General features: G+C 39.3%; 3 protein-coding genes across 3 annotated transcripts in view; 1 reads left to right on the plus strand and 2 right to left on the minus strand.

Moving 5' to 3' along the window:
• LOC105676391 (uncharacterized) overlaps positions 1 to 14,441 on the minus strand; it is a 29,123-nt gene extending 14,682 nt beyond the window's left edge. Inside the window, exon 1 of the mRNA XM_012374213.2 lies at positions 13,656 to 14,441. The gene's annotated coding sequence lies outside the window, so the exon portion shown is untranslated. The remainder of the gene's footprint in view (positions 1 to 13,655) is intronic.
• Positions 1 to 22,191, plus strand: part of SMC5 (structural maintenance of chromosomes 5) — an 84,803-nt gene that overhangs the window by 56,849 nt on the left and 5,763 nt on the right. The window lies entirely within an intron of this gene.
• Positions 18,232 to 20,146, minus strand: LOC105676392 (putative gustatory receptor 28a). Its single transcript, XM_012374216.2, has 3 exons — positions 18,802 to 20,146; positions 18,637 to 18,723; positions 18,232 to 18,556 (listed from the first exon to the last, which is right to left on the minus strand). Exons 1-3 carry the CDS (start codon positions 19,858 to 19,860, stop codon positions 18,458 to 18,460), a joined length of 1,245 nt encoding a protein of 414 aa, XP_012229639.1. The 5' UTR covers positions 19,861 to 20,146; the 3' UTR covers positions 18,232 to 18,457.

Here is a 22,191-nt window from a genome sequence, read left to right on the forward strand (position 1 = left end):
ATCATTAAAATGCGTCGAGCTGTGACGTTGCATCGCGAAAGCCGTGCGCACTGACAATCGACATACATAGATAAAAGCGAAGCATCGGCGAATCGCACGCACTTGTCAGTGTCTTTATTGACGTCACGATGACACTTGTTTGCCACGACCATGCGATGCGATCTACGACGATAAATATAATTTTCGTGCGCACAACACCGACCATTTCACGCGGTCAACTAGTCGTAGTTTAACGTTAATGTTATTTATTTATTCTTATTTCTTATTCTAATGCGCATTCAAGTTATTATCGACGCATTAACAGTGTATTTTGCTTAAACACGTAGCCACACATATCCGTTCACATGTGTGCCGCAATTATTTCAATGATTTTTTATTTTAATCTTATAAAATAAGGATATATTTTTGAATTTTTTTATATTAATATTTTTGTCTTAATTTTTTTGTAAAAGTTATATAAAAAAACTATGAAAAATTTTAAATACCAGAGCATAATTTTTTAGATACATACAAGATAATTTTTTAATCGTATAAATTTCTTTGCGAAATTGTTGCACGCTTTAATTATAGCTGTATCGAATTATTTTTATCGAGAGATCGATTAAATCGCACACTGTGATAATATCAATGGAAACTCTTACAAAGTCTGTCACAATCTGTTGATGCCGCATATACATCAACCGCACAAATTAATCACTCGATTAGCTCGCCGCTCTAACGCGTGTTTACGCATAGCGATAGATTTTCTCGGAAAAAATTCTCATCGCGATTTATTGTCGCGGAAATGTCTTCGTCGGCGATAAATATAAATCTATCGGCGACTAATTAAGATTCACTACTTCAGTGAAGTATGCATTCGTTAATAGATTGTACTCCGCGGGTGTGTCCGCGTCTACGAGTGGCATAAAATGCGTTAATGGACAATAAACGCGTCAAGTTCTAATACCGTTACTGTCGATCTACGCCGTTACGGCAACACTCCGGGGAGTGTGCAAATTCATTAGCATGGCAGACGTCTTCGCGAAAAGCGTGTTAAAAGCGGTCGCACAATCGAAGCAACAAAAAAAAAAGGGGAATCCTAATCGCTAGAAGGAAATTCAACGCCTCCTGACAATTCCCGAGAACTGTTTATCTAAGCAGTGAAGCGCATAATGCTAATTGCAAGCTGACAACACATTGTAATTTTCTCGTAGGATGCAATAGGAAAACTCGTTGCCATTGCCATTTTGATGTGGCAAACATATGAAGTAAACAATCGTGTAATCGTATACAACGCCGTCGATTTATATACTCGCGTTCCCGCATACGCATCCACGATTGAATACATTGTGTATTCATTGGATTTGTTTTTTTAACCGAGAAACGACTCTTCTATTCAATTTCAAATCAGTATTCTTTTATTTAGGCACAATTAGTATTATTTGGCGACCTCGAATAGCGGGAACCGGAGTGTTCCACACGTGGCGATTTCATTGCCACGGAGAAATAGAAAGCTCTCGTGCGTGACAACAAATCGCTACGTGGATACCGAACGATTGCTTCCAGCTTGATTCCTGAGCTCATCGACCGGTTAACCTTGTCCGTACATGAGCACCGGAGAAATCACAGGTCTCCTATCCTCGAGATTGTCCATGAAGAGTACCGGCTTGCTGACCGAAATATGCATATTTTAACCGCGCCAAGTCTTGTGCTTGTGTACAATATTTATACCGTATGAGTTACACGAATTAAACAGGTTGCTATTATTTTTAATTTAATGCATGATATATGCCACTACAATATAATATAAATGTAAAATAAAAAAATGAAAGGAAGATAAAACCAGATAAGAAAATAGATTTTAAAAAAGAAAAGATAATTACGCATTGTAAAATTTTATATATTTTATCGAATTTTACTTATAAAATAAATTCTGCTACGATAATAAAAATTTCAATTTGCATACTTGAAATATAAAATCTTTATAACAATTTTTATTACAGTTTTTATTACAAATTTACTTTCTACTTGTAAATATTCGCCGAGATAGTTATTGCAAAAAAATCACTCTCCTAAAACTGGACTATGTAAATCAGGTTTTCAGGTTTACAGCTTGTGGGAAATTCTAGTCGGTATCTCGAGCATCTCCCCCTTTCTTCTTTTTTTCTGCTGGAGGGTGTATATTTTACGCGCAGTTCCTTTGTCCTGGGCGGTATCCTGAACGAACAAAAGACTACCATCGCGCTTGACCTCGTGTACCGTCTCCAACCGACGCGCACGCATATTATTCCTCTAGCAGATAGCTCGGCCCATAAACCACCGGCCGCGATTACCACAACGTCATTTTTCGCGTTCCTTCGCAAACTGCATTGATCCAGACCTCCCACGCGGCAGATAAACCACGGCGAAGTGCTTGCACGCCGCGAACTGCATCGCGGTTCTATCGCGCTCCCGCGATGCTTTCGAACAAATTCCAGCGAGTGATCAGCCTCGGCCGCGGCGATTCGTTGACCTTGAAGTGATATATGATCTCCATACATTTTATACAATGTAGTGTTCGCGGCACGCGAAACAAAAATATTGGATCATTATATTAATGCGCGCGATTAATGGAGGCATCTCGGTTTCGTAATAGTAGATCCGCGAACACGCGGAAAAAATCATTGAAGGAAACTAGGAGAACTCTAGGAACTATTCCTTATAATTCCTTATAAGAATTTCAAATTTTATTCAATGTATTCAAAAATAAAATTAGAATGTAAAATAGCGTAACGATTTTCAAGACTCGAAGGCCTTGCTCGAAAAGGATGGAAGGACTGTTCGACGTGCGTTCACGAAATCTTCATCTATTCATGATTCACGTAATTACCCAGTCCTCAGCTAATTGGTTTCCTTTCTTATTATGTTTGTCGGTCCCACGCGTAGACAACGCACCGCGCGCACGACAAAAAAAAAGCGTGTCGGATGCATTCCAATAATTGTAGATTGATGCGAGACAATGCAAATGTAAAATGCTGTTTTCCCAGTTACGTTTCTCCTATTTTTAATCAATTACGAATACAGCAACGAAGAATTAATTGCATCGAGGAAATGAACATGATAAGCTTATTTTTCTTCTCGACGCCTGTATTATCAATCATTTATTATCATCTTATTGGCAACATTTGACTTCCGTCTATATATAGAGATTGATCACGACAAACATATTACGAAGCTACCGGCTCGACGACAAAAAGATCAATAGCACGAGAAATACCCGTCGCGCCTGTGCTGCTGTGCATTCGCAGTCAACAATTAATTCCGGTCCGTCTACGGTCCGCTATCCCCACCCCCTACCCCCTCGGCTTGCGTGGTCTCACGCGCGGTAAATACGAGGTGCACCTACGCGGTGGCTACGAGTCAAGGCTCCCTGAATAACTGCAACTTACGCCGCGGAATGTGCGACGATGCTCCGTCGCGTAAACAAGTTTCGCGCCCATTCCCGCGCCTCGTGGCGATCCTTCATCGGCCTCATGCGCGTGGGTCGTGCGTGAGAGCACGTGCGCCGTTTGATACGATGCGGATGCCAAAGAATGGGGATGCAGCTGTCTATACGAGTATAGGATACACCTAGGATACACCTAGCGCTGACCCAACAAGCTTCGGCACCCTATATAATTCACACTAGAAGTCATTCCACAAATTCTTTCACTTTCGTTTTTCATTCTCTTTCTTAATTTTACTCCGTTATATATACTTCACACGTTATATATACTTCACACGTTATATATACTTTACACAGATGTAAAGCACGATATATTTATGATAAAAACTTGTTACAAGAAATATTTATAAGAAATACAAAAAATTTGTTCCACATATCTTTGTCAGCGAGTCAATAAATTCCATCAATTAAATGAGAAGCATATTTTGTATTCATAAAAATGCTTTAGAGGAATCTCTTACATTGTATCTTTGTGATTTTTCAATAGAAATTCTCGGAGCGAGAGATAGATTCTGTTTTCGACAATGCTCTGAATAGTCTTCTCTCTAGGTGCTTGAACAACAAAGAGATTCGCTGTAGCTTTAAATCGGCCGTGAGTGCGCCGCATACTTAAGAAAGCGCGCCGATCGACGTATCGGTGCACCGTTGCGCGACTTGGCACGGTTGCAGTGCGGCAGGTCAATAGCGAACTGCCAAACGTTCGGAATAGATACAAAACGCGACGATACCGTCGACAAACGAAAACCAACTATGACAAATGGCCAATTGTGAAGTTGAGAGCCGATAAAGACGCGCGTCCAGCAATTTCGTGACTCGACTAGTATTACCCTCGCAAATATAAAGACGGAAAATACGATCCGTTATTGCGGATTAGTTGCTCAATGTTTACCGAACAGCGGCGAAGCCTTTTGATAAACAAATAAATAGCGGCGAAATAGTCTCGTTTCGAGGGATTGGGCCATACTCCAAGATAGAAGCGGCCGGTTCACGCCGTGTCAAGGACAGACCGGCTATTTCGCGCGGGCCAGGTGTGGGTGGAGTGCATCGACCTGCTTACTTGCATACTTATCCGCGCGTGCAATAGCGTCCGCTTGCGGAACGCCGTTGCATAGCCACTCATCGACGCGGTATGCGCGTAGCTCACCCGGAACGCGTGAGATCGCGACTTAGGGCCGGTTTCCTCGACACCGCTCGACCCTTTCACGACGAAATTGCTCACTTAGGAATGTTTATGGTTGCGAGAACACGCGGTGAAACAAGTTTTTTTAAGAGTTTTTAGTGAATTAACTCGTCAAAGAAATAAAAAATTAATGATATCTTATATTCTTATTGAATTGAGATTTGCGATTCCCGAGAAACTTGTGGCCGTGAAAATTAAGTGGAATTACAAGTTCTCGCTGATTACGAAAGAGTTAATTTCGCTGGTATCTTATAGAAGAAGTTTTATCTAATCCTCTAAGGTTTATCTACGTCTCTCACTGGTACTCGAATTAGAAAATAGATAAGGAGTAATTTAAACTTACACTAACAATTAGCCGGCATTAATGAAACTAGTGATTGAGCCTGGTCAGTGCGTACTAGATAGAGTAGATAGACTCGTAGATAAGTTTTAGAGTCTCAAGATGTGCAAATAAATCAGCGCGAACTACACAGGAATATATATTTTCAACGTTAGAAATAGGATGCTCCATTATTTATCGCGTTTGCAAAAGACACAACTTCTATAAGATACAATCTTGTTTTTGAATATATTCCACTAGAACGTATCCACCTACGTGCGTGCGATCCTGCGAAAATCAAGCGGGAGTCGTGCAAAACAAAAGACGCGCCGTCAGATATTATTAGATATTCTCAGCAATCTCCAACAATCGCAAACGACTGATTAAATCCGACAGAGCGGTCAAAATTTCAACTGGCTCGGTTCAAGCGTGTGTGCGTGTGTGTGTGTATGGACAATGTAAAATGTAAAAGTCTATCGCTGGACTGAAAAGGCATTCTGTCGAGCGTACAGCGCGTACGCTACCGAGTGCGTAAAAGGTATCGCTGTTCTTGGCAGCCAGTGCGATAGCGCGCCATATGCGTGCCAACGACGTCGAGGCCAACGCAGTGCGCGATCGTAATCCGAAAAAATTCGCGCATACGCAAGTGAGTCTGACTGTGATGCTCGCCGACAACTCCAACACAACGATCTGTCGTACAATGGCGCCTAAGAGGAATTTTACAGATGGAATCTTGCAATTTTTTTTTTTTTTTTAAATAATTTATTAAGCATTACAGTTGAGATAAATATTGCAATATTTTATAACTGCAATATTTTTATCGCGATTTTATCTGAGAAACGACAATTAAAGATTATAGATATTCCTAGATAGAAAATATCGAAAATACAGATTTTGTTCGGCGTATCTCTGTGTGCGCCGCTTGCCAAACGTGGGAACGACTTTCGCGAGATAGTAAAACAGAATCCTCGCAAGCAATGAAGAGATCGACAGACCGGGGAATGACGTCCCTAACACACGAGGAAGCCTGTCGTCGACCCGCACGTGGTTACAACGGCACAAAAGCAGCGTAATATGACGCTGTGTACGGAATTCGAAGCCGCAGAACCGGTCACACCGACTGACGTTGCACCATCGTGGATACAGCTTGCACTTTCGTCGCCTCCATGCGACGTGACGGCCAGCTGATCGCTGCGTCACACAAACGTGATCCACGCCGCCGTTTTCGGTCTGCCAAGTAATCAGTTTCTGCAGGTATTCTTAGGAAGTCTGCGCGAAACGCCGATTATGGCACTTGCGGATCTCTCCGCGACGCAAACAATGTAAGATAATATCTCTGTTTGTTATCGTTTCTCTTTATTCGTTTTTTTTTTTTACATTCGCAGCTAAATAAACGGCAATTAAAGAAACATTGAAGATAAAGCGGGAGAAACTTCCGCCTGCGAGCGAAAATAAACTGCGGACAATAAAGTGACTGAACAACAGCAAAATTATAAGCATCTCTTCTACTTGAACTTGTTTGCGCCTGAACGCGATTACAAAGCAAAATCCGGCACCGATGGCTTCTTCTCGGAGCTTTGAAATATGCAAACTTTATTACGGCGTTAAATTACAAACTGTTTGCATCTGACAATATTTATTTTGAACGACAGCTCTCTCGCGGGATATTTATACTTCAATAGACATACTCGTCAAGCACTACGAATTGCCTACTTGAGAGTGAAACGTACGACCGTAAATGCGACAGCTTTGCAGTCGCGTTCCCTCATAATGGCATTGTACCGCGGTTCACCGTTTTGCATGACTGATGCGAGCGGATTGTTTCCAGCAGTAGTCACACCGGCGAACCGTTACTCTCGTGCATGACGGCGACTTTCTGCAGTTCCCTCGCAGAAGTCTAACTTGGGAGCACCGTGGCGTGGAAAGAAAAAGACCGATATTTTGTTTATTAACATTGAAAACAAATAATTGATCGATAAAGAAACTTTATTTATCTCGCGATAATATTTCCCTTCAAATAGCATGTCGAAAACAGGTTGATAACACTTGGGATAAATTTTATTAAATAACATGTTAGTGAACGCCGCGAAAGAAAATACGAAGATATTTTATATCTTCTATATTATGTTTTTCGCGTATGTATATATTTGTCTTCTTGAATTCTTTAAAATTCTGTCTCTTTCCAGCAATGTTAAATTAAACAGTTGTGTCAGAAATTTTTTTCAGAATATCAAATCACTAAAAAGTATAATTAGCATGATCCGGTAATATCCGTAATTATGAATTGATTGAGCTATATATAGATTCAACTTTGATTAACGCTCTCGCTCATTGAAAGTCGAATGATACAGATATCAATAATCGCTAATATTTTTTTCGCAAAACATTGGTACTTTTTGTGTTATCGGCATCGCGACGATAAATTAAAGCGAAACAAAAAATGATAACTGCAATATGCGCATTGAACACGTATTTTTCGAAAATAAGTGAGTGCGCACTTCGAAAGTCGTCGCACTTGGTGATCTCACATACGTCCGTACTTTGGCGCATAGAGTCGATCGTGGGTGCTCCGAATTTAATTTTCAGAACTTATCTTCGCACAAATATCTTCCTCGCGATTATCGACACTCAAATATTGATACCCCAGTTTCTATCGCATTTTCAACCGCTTAATCTGAATGTCCATATCTCGCAGAAATACAGACGCAAATTTATTTTGTATTTCTCGTATCATATACGCTTCACATCCGCAAAGATAGTGGACATGTTGACAATTCCGAGATTAAACGCTGACTTTGATAAATTTCTCTGAAGAATATCAGGGCGAGATTTTTTTCATATTTTAAAATGCACTACAATTTAAAATAATCGCATATACATTCCGTAATTGCGTGCAAGAATATTATTGTAATTTCTAACTGAGATGCAACGCGGGAATCTATAACACATAGTAACAATTTAAAATAATTGCATATACACTCTGTAATTACGTGCAAGCATGTTATCATTATAATTTCTAACTGAAATGCAATGAGGGAATCTATAACGCGTAATTGTTGGTTTATCTATGCAAAAGCTGAGGGACGCAACTGGCAGTGACCGCGCTTAATTTAATTCGGCGACACGTGTGTGGCTTCGTCGGCGCCTATATACGGGCACTCGCGATACAGGTCACTTCCGGGCGCCTCTAACCTGCCTAGAGTTCTGGCTCCTCGCAACCGAGCAGCGCGTCATCTTCCACACGCGTCATCGTGACCATGCGCCATGTCAACGTGACTCACGAGGATGCCTTCGAAATATTTCGAAACGTACAATTTTTTAAGAGCTTATCGATCGCTCGATTCGGAAGTAGTATTTTCGATTTGGCTGAAGTTCGAAACTACAAGAAACCAATACGTGAACGCAAGCTACAAGTAAAAAAATTGCAGTAATAATCCGAGAACTCATATTTGCATATTTTTGATGGCGAGAAATTGAGAAATGGCGACAAATTTGTCAAAGTCGCAAAGAGTAGACTTTTTGCGCCAGTGATTTCAGGGTGACACGTGTGTTGATTGTTCCATTGCGATGTCCGAAGAAGCACACATTTTGTATATGCGAAATTATTGTAAACCGCAAAACATTATGATAAAGATATTCTTCGACACAAACATGCACGCGTGATCGTATCTTTTCATTGGAAACCTATGAATCCCCAGTGTATATCGCACAATTATCTGCATGTGAGTGTGAGTCGTTGCTGCGCTCATAAAAAAAATGATACTTGTTTACGTCGATACGTCAAAAAAAGTGTCGCGTCATGCGTGATAACTGACACAACCGTTTCTGTACGGTTCACAAATGCGCATATCGAGATCGAAAATATTTGAGTGTTTGCCGTGAGACTAAACTCCGAAGTTTTTGCTTACGTAACAATAATAGCGAGAGACTTGTTATGAAATAATCATAGATAATTATAAGTTAAAGCGTTATTATTGCGAATGAAAAATTGAACTGTTTCATTTTCTATAGGATTGATCAAGATTGTTGCATGATCGAGTGTTTACATGGATGATAAATGAGTTTTTTTGCGCGATTTTCAATCATCGACATCTAATAACGCACTCTCCTCTGTGATTAGGATCTCAATTGTGCTGATGAGTGGTTCGGACACGAACATTGAACACTCGTCGATTTGTCGCGGCGAAAGAAGCGCGTGCGAAATGTAAATAGTTAGACGTTTATGCATACGTAATGATATTCGCAAAAATAAACGTGCCCAGTATTTATACGCCCTATTTTATTTTAGATGATCTTATATTAGGATTCTAGGATGAATCATTAGTCGTGTCACAGGATTCTAGGCATCACGGTGAATCATTGTTCGTATTTAATCTGTTGGTCATTGGTTTGAAATAAACGGATTCTTCAAACATCTTCGAAAAAGTATGGGTGAGACAAATAGCGCTAATGTACGTCTGTATCGTAACGTAATAAAGTTGTTTTTCTCGATGATTTCAATTAGGCAAGTCCTCGGTAGCGTCATAACATCATTTAATTTGCTCAGAAAAAGTGATTTCTTATTTCGAGAAAGAGAGAGAGAGAGAGGGAGAAAGATATTCGCATCACACTTGGAATCATCGCCGAATGTCTTACGTAACGGATTTCGTGGAAACGTTTATCTAGTAGAAAAATATGCATTGGCCAATGCTGAAGCAGCCGTTATTCGTACATTAGCCTAATAATTCTGTTTGTTCCAGCCGACGACGCGACAAGCAACTGACTCACGCACTCGCGACTTGCGCGCAACCCAGATCCGATTTTATCTCCGTGCTGTAGCGCGTCGCGCATCGTGCCATTACGTAGCACGAGAAAAACAACGTACGTCGCCGCACGTCGCGCGTACTTGCGCGCTCGTAGAAAATTATTATCTTCTTTCATGAATGGATCGGCCGCTTTAAAAACGGCTAGAGAGAAAGCGCGCCGAGTAAATTACTCGTCGAATCAAAACGCGGCGATCATGATTTTATCGGTCCGAAGAATCGGCGCCCGAAGGGCTACGAATCACAAACTAAATCGGTTTAGACGCATCGAGGAAACTCTCAGCGACACTTTTAAACTCCGTTACTTTTTCCTCTGCTCATCTATCTCATCGCAGAGATTGCAATAATACGAGAGTTTTAATAAGTCAGAAATGAAAGTGAAAGCGAGACGGCTGTTTATATTTACGTCACGGTGATCGCGTTATTTTTCTGCGTATTGTGTTTTCTTTGATCAGTCCCGAAGTCCAGGCTGATCACGAGGAAAGTCAGTAGTAAATGTACGCTGATGTCAACGGGGTCGTCATTTGCGTGCGAATCGCACGCACATGCATTCGTTACGCATACCCGGGCTCTTTCCTCGCGTATAATTAACGCCTCGGAAAGGTGGCATCGATTAAGGTGCTAACGTCATGAATTGAAAACCTCACCGAGGCTCCGCAACGCCCGAGTTCTGAAACTGCGTCGCAATTGTCGGGCACCGAAGAGAAAGAAGTGAAGCAAGAAATAAAGCAATCGGAACGCGCCGCAGATATACGAGATAAACGGAAAGCCTTAACGACGTAATTGGAAGGGTAAACTGCGCGAAACCAGCAGTGCCCGTAATTCGTAAGCGATGCAGCATGGCGAAACGAAGGAACGCAAATCGGGCTGACGTAAATTGAGACGCCGCTCGTGTAAGCAAGACGCGCGCCGTTCGTGCGTAAATACATATAAGTTGATAAAATTAGAATAATTTCTGTTTGCTTGAGCTTCAAATTGTATACTTACATAAACATTTTTCGCGAGGCAAGATATCGCTTCGGTGAATTTATGAGCTAATAAGTATACTATTTAAAAACTTGCATGTTACGTAGAGAGAAAGAAAAAAAAGCGTATCAAATGACCTCGGGAAAAGAAGTTGATTAAGTCCAACGAAGGCGGTGAGTTATGACGTCTTTTTCCAAGCCAATCACAACCGTTCGACACTAGTTTCGATCGACTGGAATTGTGACAATGACTATCACGGACAAGGTCGAGCGATCGGAGCGAACGGAGGCGGATCTCGGAAAGAGAAGTGGTCGGCGATAAAAATGAAGAAAAAAACGAGCGGTGCTATTTTCGATAGAACAGCGGGCCCGCATTCCTGACTTACCTCATGCGCGTAGATTATTTCGCATTTGCGCGATTTCGTACAATCGTGCGACGCAATAATTGCGTCACACGGCTATTACTTTGAAAATCAATTATTACGTTATCGTTTGAACGAGACGAGGTGAAATAAACTTTACGATAAACTGCAAAAAACGGAACAAATGGTTATTAGCCTTGCAAAATTATTCAAAATATGCAAGATTATTTCAAATTATGGAAACCGTAGCTGTTCGTTCAATTTAAGCTTGAAGTAATTACGTCATAAAAATGGAAAGAGCAATTTTGTCGAGATCGGGAAAGGGCGATTGTTGAAAAGAATTTTTGTACGAAGACAGACGTTGCTTGAAACTGTTCTTTATTGCGTCAGCGTGCAAAATTGATACAAATTGCTGAATTTGGTTTGCAAGAAGAAACGACAATCCTTCGGTTAACCCTAGTAGGAGCGCGCGGATGGATAACGTCTCTCGCTCTCGAGCACATTTCTAATCGCCGCCAGGCTTTTATAGCACGCGTGCCACCGCACAGTGGATAATAAATGCGACGGACGATGATAAACGGCGCATAACACGATCCGAGTCGGTGATGTACACATGCACTCGAGGGATTCGTAAAATCGCTTATCCGTCGTCCCGCCGACGAGAACAATAATTCATCGCGCTCGCGCGCGCAAAATAAAAACCGCGCAGACACGAACCTCTTGCACCTTTCATTCAGGCGGCTTTTACAGTGACCACTCCCGGCGCGCCGGTGCTCTATAGAGAAATTCAAAGCAACCTTGAACGAGAATTAAAATATCTCATCGAATATGTACGCAAATTTTCGCCGGAATGATACTCGAGCGTGTGTCTTCGGTTGTTTGTTCAACGCCGAATTTGTCGAACGACAATATTAGCACAAGTTGATTCAATTTGTCTCAGGTATTTTCAATGCACTCCGCATTCGTTGTACGTCATATCGGATCTTCTGCATGATGAGCAAGCGCGAATTAAATAATGATTGACGTCGCTCATGACATTTAATCTTTCATTTGGCGGGGAAGATAAAAGTGAAGCTGAAAAAATTCCTCTCGCAGATCTTCCGAAGTTAACAACAATGTGTCTACATATGTGTCAAAAATATGTCCAACATTGTATCTAAAATCAATTTCTTTTTCAATCGACACGGTATTTTTAGAAATGGAAAAAATTTTGAATGCAACAATGATTGGAGTTCAACTGTAATAGCTAGCACTATATTCAGTAGATAAGATTCAGTGGGATAAGATCATGTTGTTCGAGAGTAACATTACTAAAGGATAAAGTAAAGTGATTAACTCTCGGGAACAGTTCGAAATAGAATGGCGCAGCTGGAGTCAATAGTATGAGAACCACGTATTGTCGACAAAACTAGACGACTCATTGTCGCGTTCATAAATTCTCGTTAGCCTTTGCTAACACCGTGTAATAACGCAAAGACGCTATTGCGCGGTCGAGCACGTCTAACGGAAACGTCACGTTTATCGCGTATTCTGAACAAAAAGTTCACTGACTTCCGCCACGCTGAGTTCCCACGTGAAACTTTAATCAAACTTATCGCACCAACCTAATTTAGCTTTTTACCTTTCAATTAAGAATCAATTGTAATGTTTTTAAATTAGAATTTTTCTAATGTTAAAATTTTCAATTATAACAATTTTTTAATAATAATCATTCTTAACATTAGGATTTTTGGAAATAATTTATTCGCATTAATTTTAAGTCAATTTATATGTATTTTTGCAATGTCCACGGTTATTATTTACTTAAAAATTTCATAATGACAAATATTATCGATGATTTCGCTGAAAGAGAAACTTAGTAATGTAATGAAGTGGACGATTGTCATTCTTACTTCTATATAAATTATACGAATCACGCACTTATTTATGAGAGACAGTACCCCAACAATTCCACAAAGTGCGCCAAATGCTTTAGCCACATTTCTTGGCACATCGTCCCGGTTAGATTGGCGGTACAAGAGTCGCGCCGTCGTAAATATAGCACGAACTCAATCTTCTGTTTCATGCCATTTCACCATTTTCTTAAATAATGATGATTTTTAGACAGAGGGCGATCTTCTCGAAAAACACTAATTTATAAATGATTACTTTTGCAAAAGAGAACTTCAGATAAATTTATTTAACATATTGAAACAGGAAATGATAGCATCTTTAAAGGCTTTCTCAGCTTAATGTATACCGATGTGCTTAATGTGCCGAACGAAATAGATAATTTCCGAGTTAAATAGCCGCAAGCATTAAAAACGCTCCGGCAATTAATTACTTCTCGTGCGATAAGTTTTAATTGCGTAGACGTAAAAACCGCTGAAAGTTCCTTAATGCTCGGTTACACGTGACGAAGTTTAATCCAATCACAGATAAGTTAAAACGATAACGACTTTTCGGGACGTCACGGTATCAACTTTGGAGGGAAACCAGGCGTCGTAGGAATTTTTCAGGTGGCAAGTTTCGCATGTGAGGCGAGTACGAAAGAGAGAGAGAGAGAGAGATGTATTATGACTTACTTCATCGGACGGGAATGGAATCTCAAGAGGCGCCCTTGCGCCTCCCTAAGCGTAGCCACGACGTAGATCAACGGCTTTCTCTTTTTCTCTCTCACGCGCGAATTAAAATCACTGCATCGCACTGTGTTGCGCCGACAGTTCGCTGATTACGTGTCTGGTTGTTTATATCCTAGACCTCGTCGTCATGTGCTCGCTACCGTGAATGCGAATACGAAAGAAGCCCGTGGCGCGGTGCCGGCGGCATTAAAGATCTCCGGGCAAGGTCGCGTTTTTGCATCGATTATCAGGCCGCGCACGGTGTTCGCTCACGGACTTGCATCCGCTGAACTTCACATGTGCGCGCAATCCCGCCGCTATTTGCTCTTTATCTAATCGCGGCGGCGTATATAAGTTCGACGCGTGTACAATTTCTTGTGTCCACTAATAAACATAAAGATCACATGTTTGTCCGTGTTAGCGGGACGTCACTTTCGCCTGTCTCGTGATCCTCTCGAGTCTTTCCAGCATGATGCTGCACAGTTTATTTTTTTATCTTTTGTATTAAATTAACTTCGTCTTTTTTTTTCTCGCGCTCGGAACGCCTTGTTTTTTCCGCTCGCCCCGAGAAACACGATGCGATTCAGCTGGGAAAGATCTGTTTTTCTCTGGAGAAATTCCGATTTGCAAACAACAAAAGCGAATAAGGCACAAGAGCAACACCCCGATACATTCACTCGGCGCGGCGGTTGGCGCGATACTGACAATTGCGTATCGGTCAAAGAGAGGCGCCGTTTCGCGCGATGAGACGCGGTCGCGCAATCGCGTGATCGCCTACGCCGAAGTACTCTTCCCCGCTTTTTTGCCGCCAGAATTAGACAAATGAACGGAACTTTGGGCTGTCTGAAAGAATCGTGGCGCGTACATACTCATGCTATTGCATGAGATTTCGTCATATACATGCGTAGTATCCAGGCAATCAATACGGATACAGTTATCGCATAGTATATCGTGTAACCGCAACAGTCGCACGCTAAATGCATGCCATAACTATGCAGCAGATATTGCTATAGTTTTATATAAAACATTAAAATTTAGATCCAAAAAAGAAAAAGATAATTTTAGTAAAATAGATTTAAAAAAGAACATTTCTAAAAGAAAGTAAAAATTGGGATCAAATATACGCAATGAAAAATTGTTCTACATAAAAGTATAAAATATTTCTTCTTCATCCACAGACACTCGATTAGCAAGAATAATTTTTTAATGATAATGAATTGTTTTTCCGATATGCCAGTTTTGTTTCAAATTATTTTTATAGTAAATTATAATTTACTATCAAGTGTGTTTCGAATGAGAATAAAATCATTTTAATACATTATTTTTCAGTCTCGTCAAATTTTAAAAACTCTAGATTTAGGAAATTGATTAACAAGTCTCATTAAATAATTTCTGAAATTTAGAACTTTTACATTGCTCTTCTCCAATTGAACGAATGAGAGACTTTCGTTGCTTCTTTCAGTATCGAGATATACTCACGGACCCATTAAAATCATTTGACAATTTATTTTGCAGCCTTGACATTGAGTTCCGGTTATATTTGCGCATTTCTCTGTGCATAATATTGCATAATATTTCGTTTTCTTTCTCTCATAAATTTGTATTCATGTATCTCTGCTTTCTTTATAAAAATTCGAATTCCTGCAATGCTTCCATACTATTACCTTCATGACGCACGTCCCTTTCCTGCGACATTAATGCCTGCTCAGTTGCATCATCACATAGCAACGCGTCGCTCGTTTCAATGACTTCCATCTCTTGCATCCAGTCCTCAATGGCTAGTGATCAATTCGGCTTTGCTGCCATTTGTCGATAATAGGCTCTTTTATAATTCTTGCTGTATTTACGCTTGTTCACATTTAACATGTTTCGACAGCAGTCACAATCGACAAACGGAAGTCTATTCGAAACACGGCGTACACAAAACGGTACGAAGGTGAATGTCCTCGCTAATGTTTGAATACTTTTTCTCGCATTCTAAACTTTTAACAATAGGCACGGCAGTAGTTTGCAACGATATTCAGAATAAATCAGAATTATTCAATATTATTCTCACAGTTTATCCAACGTTTAGAAACAATGTTAATATTTAATGATCTGTTTGCTCGAACGTAAATAGACTACTCCTTAGTTACTTCTAGAACATAAGATGATTTAGTACAAAAAACAGTCGCGACAAAAGATCGCGAGAAACACCTATACTTCCAATACAAATAAACGACTGTTTTTAATCATTTCTGATAATAAAACAAAACTTTTTAATAATTTTATCAGCTTCTTACAATAATAGAAATCAAATTTTAATGATATTGAAATCTTTAATTCTTGGATGCCTAACAGGAGTTTTCAAAATGTATCTATACTCTGTTCCACGGCAAAATGATATAGAATTTAATCCGTCACAATTGGATACCTTTTTAAAAACTGCCCACTACGATAAATGAACAATAACACCGTATTAATCAGCAAAGATGCCAACGCCGATGTATTCACGCCGACGTAAATTTATGTCAATGCAAATGGGCTTACCAAGCTAAAAAAATGCCCTGGTATTCGCTTGTATGTGTCCGCCATTGAATGCCGCGATAGGCAACTTCTATTTTCCGTCCACTTTACTATATTAGATGCGTCATTCTCTCTCGCGGAACAAAGTGTAGTGTATTTATTTCTTGCATGATATCCCCGTTATCTTCAATCGAATATTTCTGCGTAAATTTTTCAAGTAACTTTAACGCTCGCCCCCTTTCCTTTGCTTTCACTCAACTCACTTCAGCTTTATTCAACTGAAACGTATTGAAATCGTCTTTCTGCTATTTCAAATTTTTGCAAACCTCAGTTATTGAGTGCACCCAAGGGTTAATAGGCCTTTCACTTGCGTCATCGAGTGGGGATAACGAAACGGTATATGAGGAAACAACCTTCAAGAATGTTTATGTAGCAGCGTGTATATTTGGTTCTTCCTTGATCAAATCTTTACCGTTGTGTTCAATTTTCCGACTTACAATTTCTTCCAGCATTAAAAATTCTGATGCATCTTATACAGATACGCAGATATGCACTACAGTTATGTAATTCCGATCTTACAGAAATGTTTGCTATCGGAGTCGCACGAGGATTGAATAAAAAACGATAGAAAATTATAATCAATGGACGTCACATTAACAACAAGAAGATAGTTCCATTCAGTTTACTTATCATTGAATTATATAACGCAGTATATTAACATATTTGCGCCTCTGACATTATTTGGTCTGCTGACATTTCAGTTTTTTTCCCCTCCTTTTTTTTTTTACATACATCGGCTTTTCTGCATTCGAGAAAGACGACATATATCTTAATCAGCACTCTATTGCATAATTACACAGTGCCGTTCGGATCACCAAAATATATTTGTCTGGATCCGAACCGGTGTTTAGCGATAAATTAACGAAATATCCGAATCGTCGAAATAATTCGTTTGGCCGACATTCGACGGTGTCCGACAGTCGTCTTATTGTTTCACGAAGTATTTGCGCCGCGCTCGCGACGCGCGGTACGTCGCGCCCGCCTGGCACGATCTGATCTTCGCGTCGCGGCATTAAAGTAAGATTGGAATCATTAACGCACTTAGCCTTTTAGTCTAAATTAACCTTTGCTACTATGTACGGGTATTATCGCGCAGTAGAACGTTAACCTTGACGACAATAGATCGCGATCCGGCTACACCCCACGTGCCGTCGCACTGAATGAAAACGTCGGTTTCGAGGCCGCAGGCGAATCGCCGTTAAATAATACAAACGATCGCAGACATAATATCTATGCCCATTATTATTGCACATATGTAATACCGACTCGCTATAGAGAGATTATTCCATGTCCCATATGCGACTAACATTGCCATGAACTCATTTTATTATTGTCTACTTTAATCAGCCATTAATTGCTGGTACGATATTGAAGATGGTATCTTTATTGCTTTTTATAAAATAGTATAATGAAGATAATAAACGTTGAGTTTTCTCGATAAATCTTTTTTGCTATAAAATGCAAAAAAAAAAAACATTTAAAAATATAAAAATTTCGGAAGCGAGGGGGGAATCGTGCGATTTGACAGCAGCAAAATTGATAGAAAAGGTCAGAAGTCATTTCCATGGGTCACTCGCTATTGATAAAGATAAGGGACGACGAAAAAAATATCTGAAAATTACACGTGTACTTACATCGCAATTTTGCAATGCAGTCCGTTCTTGCGGCGCAGAGTACTAAGATATAATTTTAGACCTCGAGGATTGCATTTATCGCTAAATTTCCGCACTGATATTGCCGCCGCTGTGGCGTCAATGAAAATTTATTTTAATTATATTCTTTTTACTCATATCTCTGTTAAACTAAACTACGATCAGTCATCGTGAAATGACGCGCGGGTACAGTAATTATTTGATAAGAGTTTTAATATTAATTGAAATATATACATATATTTTTTCATGAATTGAACTGGGGTATTGCGTCAATTCATTTTCAGTTCAACGCAAGAATAGTTAGAAAATTGGATTGTACATTTAATGAGAGTCCGAAGCCATTATTTTTTAAAAGTGTCTTTATTTCACACGGTGCACTGTAGCAAATAAAATTTCTTAAAATTTTAATTGCGTTTGATAGTTAATACATAATTAGTTTTCAAGTGGCCTTGTACGTATTCAAAATATCGAACGTTTTATTCACAATGATAAAGAAAATATTTTCAATATTTAAAAAACATTCCTTCGATTAATTTATCATCTTTTATTTCAAGTAACTGTGACATTCGATGACTTTCCATCGCAAATATGCGCCGTGACCATGAACTGTATTAAAATTAACAGATATGTAGTTATGCTTCCCACTATCTACAACAGAATCATAAAATAAATAATATACATTTAATTAATTAACGAAGCAGATAATGATTGCGATCGATCACACTCACCGCGGTGAGAAGCGTCGCGTCCACATTAAGACCCTTCGCGGAGAACGTGTTTTCGCGATGCAGTATTTGCAGAGAAAACAGCTGCAACTGCAAGTCGCAAAACAATCAAATACAGACTTTGAAAACAGCGGATTCTTATAAAAATATACAGATAATCTCGCTTACCTCGTCTTTGATCTGCTTGTCGCTGGTGCTGATGAGCACGTCGTGCACGGTGGTGCCGATTGCCACGGCCTGATCCTTGCCGGTCTCGCAGGCCCACACTATCAATGCCATTTTTATAGAATAATACGTTATGGACGTGATGTAGTACGCGTACCAGATCTGCTTGTCTAGGTTGATCAAGGGTATCTTTTCGCGCATCTGCGCTATGTAGAAGTACAGACTGAAAGTGACTTCGGCGAAGGTCATGACGATGGTGGCGAGGAGCTGCAAACTGAAGATCACGTTTAGCATCTGCACCGTGTCGCTGACCATCAGATGCCGTTTTTTCAGCGCCTTCAGCTCCATCAGTAGAAACGGATTTCTTTGCTCGTGATAGATCCGCCTGAGGAGATGCGGCTCGTCGTTCACCACGAGTTCCCGTAGATTCATCAGATTATGGTTGATCCTCTGGAAACAAGCCTTCAGCACGCAAACGCAATTCATGTACAGCATGTCCATCTGAAATACCAGCAGCGTGATGTACATCGCGAACATTTTATAAAGGATGTCGGACATGTTGTAAGATCGGCAGTTCGGTATTTGGCTGAGCAGGAAAGAAAAGCCAATTATGTCTTTGGTGTGGATGATCCTGGAGAGCTTCTGATACGACTCCGGCGGCAGTCTCGCGGAGATCTCCATCACGGTCTGCAGCAAGCGCATTCGCGCACCGCTCAGAATGTACGTGACGATCGCTATGAAAGTGCCGAGCAAGAAGTAGCAGTGAGCCTGAAGAGATCCGGGCACACCGTCGAATCCGATTCTTCCGCTAATGTCTATCTCGTATAATACCGATAATCCATAAGCGCAGAACAGGCCCATAATGACGGACGACAGGATATAGCGCAGCCTGGAAGTCTCGAAGTTCGAGCCGTTGATCTTGTACGGGAATAATCCGAGGATGCGGCAGAAGATGAAGCAGGGAAGCATCAGAGATTGAAAGTCCGTGGCGTGGAATAATCGCCATCTTTTCCGCACTTTGCTCTTGGCTCGTTCTTGGAACTTCGACGACGGACGAAACATAATCAGCGGAGTGTTATTAGAGAACAACAATCGAAATCCACAGATTGCAATCTACAAATTATTCATCACATTATTGACGGAATATGAGCGTCGATGCGATCGTTGGTCGCGAGTGCTTCTTTATGAAGTAGCTCTTAAATTCGTCTTCTGTTCTATCTTCCCTCGACGAGTTTAAGTTCAAAACTGCGAGTGGTTCACATGTCACGTAGCGGGACGGAACGCAAGGATCATTTGTTAGCCATGAAGTAACCATGGCGCTCTTCGATCGACATTTGTCACCCCTGGGATGCAGCGCATAAAGTAATGATGTATAATTGCTGACACACGACTCATTATTTGCGCATCTAGATCGCACACAAGGCGAATCATGTGTGCACGCACGAAACAGGAAGCATTGGGCTGCATAATGTCCATGTCGATCAGTAACTCTCAAAAATCCGATTAACGACGACTCGCGCGATATCAAAGTCTATATTTTCGTTATGCAAACAGAATATTCGGCATTTTTATAAAAAGACTTTAAAATTTCACGTTTTTTATTTTATTCTGATAATTTTAAACGTCAAATGTACATGTTCTTTTACTCGGACAAAAATATATTGCCGTCAATATTTATTCTTTGTGTTCAATTTATACAAGTAATAGTAAATTTAAAATTAATTTCGCGCGTCTATCATTTGCGCGTAATATTGGCTACTAAAGTTCTGTTAAATCGCGCAAATTTTGAGAAACACTATAGACATAGATCGCCGTGAAAGGCCTATGCGTAAAAAATGTAATGTTCATAAACCGAGTTACGATGTGCAAGGACAATGCTATTATCTAGATTAGAATTAATCGACGTATTCCCCTGACTGATGAAATTGTTAACAGGTACATCGTGATGTACAGACAACAAATTAACCCAAGATGCTCTTTTGTATTTTAGCGTCAATGAAAGAATGAGATGACGTTACAGTACAAACGGTATCATTACGATAATGCGTCGATCAACGAAGTTTCATCAAATTATCGCTGATGAAGCTCGGAGAGCAAACATGCCTTCAACAAACTGTTTATACTGTTTTCGAAAGTTAAACATTAAATCCACTTTAAGTATGATTACGTTTTACTTTTGATGAAAGATGATATATATATATGTGTGTGTGTGTATGTGTGAAAGCAATAAAACAATTGAAATAAGTCGATCGAAATATTAGATAAAATTAATTGAGAATTAATGAGAATATATCTTTAACAAATTTTAAGAAACGATACATGCTGCATACTACTCTAGGTTTGCCACATTTGCTTTTATTACAAATTCTTTGGTTAATTAAGAGTCTATTTATTTTTTACGAAATTGTTGAGACATCTAAATTGATCAAAGAATCCATAAATGAAAGGCATTTCTTTTAAATTAGAAATGATTATACAATCACGGCCGGCGATTTATTTATTTTATTCTCTACCTTGTGATTTGTCTCTTTCTATTTTTTTTTATTGTTATTATTGAAATTGCTTATATATCAAGTTTTATATCTAATTTCATATATTATTTTTATTTTTTATTTTGTCTGAAGCCCAGAAACCGTATTCTTAAAACAAATCAAGTAATTGTTGAGATATTAAAAATTACTATGAATAACATAATTGCTTTTATAAGACTCTTTATATATATATGATAATTATTGTGCATTTTACGAAATGTAAAGGCATGATCATACTAATATAAGTGCATTTACTTAAAAGAGTACTTCATTAAAATGTAATAGTTATTTAGCATAAGAGCAAATATTTTATCACATACGTATGCTGCTCATTTGCATTGTTTTCCACATAATAAACAATTTACGCGTTACATTTTTGCAAAGGTTTTACGTAATTTGCTTGGTTTAGCGCACAATTGCCGTGGACGCACTTTAAATATTCTGTACATGTTCGCTCCATAAAATAGCGCATTTATTACTTGTCTTTATAATGCTGCGATAATAATCACATTACGGTATATGATAAAAAGCTTGTGTATAAAAATGTGACACGTGGTGCCTGGATGTACAAAGTCTGAATTCTTTAGTCTGTTTAAAAAATATATTGTGCTATATCTACATAATTTAAAATTTTTTATAATAATAAGACACATAAAAAAGGTAATATAATTTTTCAAATCGTATATATCTAAATAAAAATATTGAATTATTATTTTTTTATATATATAAATATTTTAGTATTTGAAATTATATACTTTACGAATAAGAAATACAGAAAGAATGAAAGAATGGGAAAAACCTAGAATACTTTTAAATTCCTGTTTCGTATAATTTTTAAGTTTATCTCAATAAAATACCAAAA

Source organism: Linepithema humile, chromosome 3, assembly GCF_040581485.1.
Source record: "Linepithema humile isolate Giens D197 chromosome 3, Lhum_UNIL_v1.0, whole genome shotgun sequence".
Lineage (NCBI taxonomy): Eukaryota > Metazoa > Arthropoda > Insecta > Hymenoptera > Formicidae > Linepithema > Linepithema humile.

Excerpts from the sequence above, each read along its gene's own strand:
- LOC105676392 (XM_012374216.2), bottom strand. The coding sequence starts at position 19,860 with ATGTTTCGTCCGTCGTCGAAGTTCCAAGAACGAGCCAAGAGCAAAGTG. Across the intron at positions 18,724-18,801 it reads ACAAGCAGATCAAAGACGAG|TTGCAGCTGTTTTCTCTGCA; the intron begins GTAAGCGAGATT and ends TGCGACTTGCAG. Across the intron at positions 18,557-18,636 it reads ACGCGACGCTTCTCACCGCG|ATAGTGGGAAGCATAACTAC; the intron begins GTGAGTGTGATC and ends ATTCTGTTGTAG.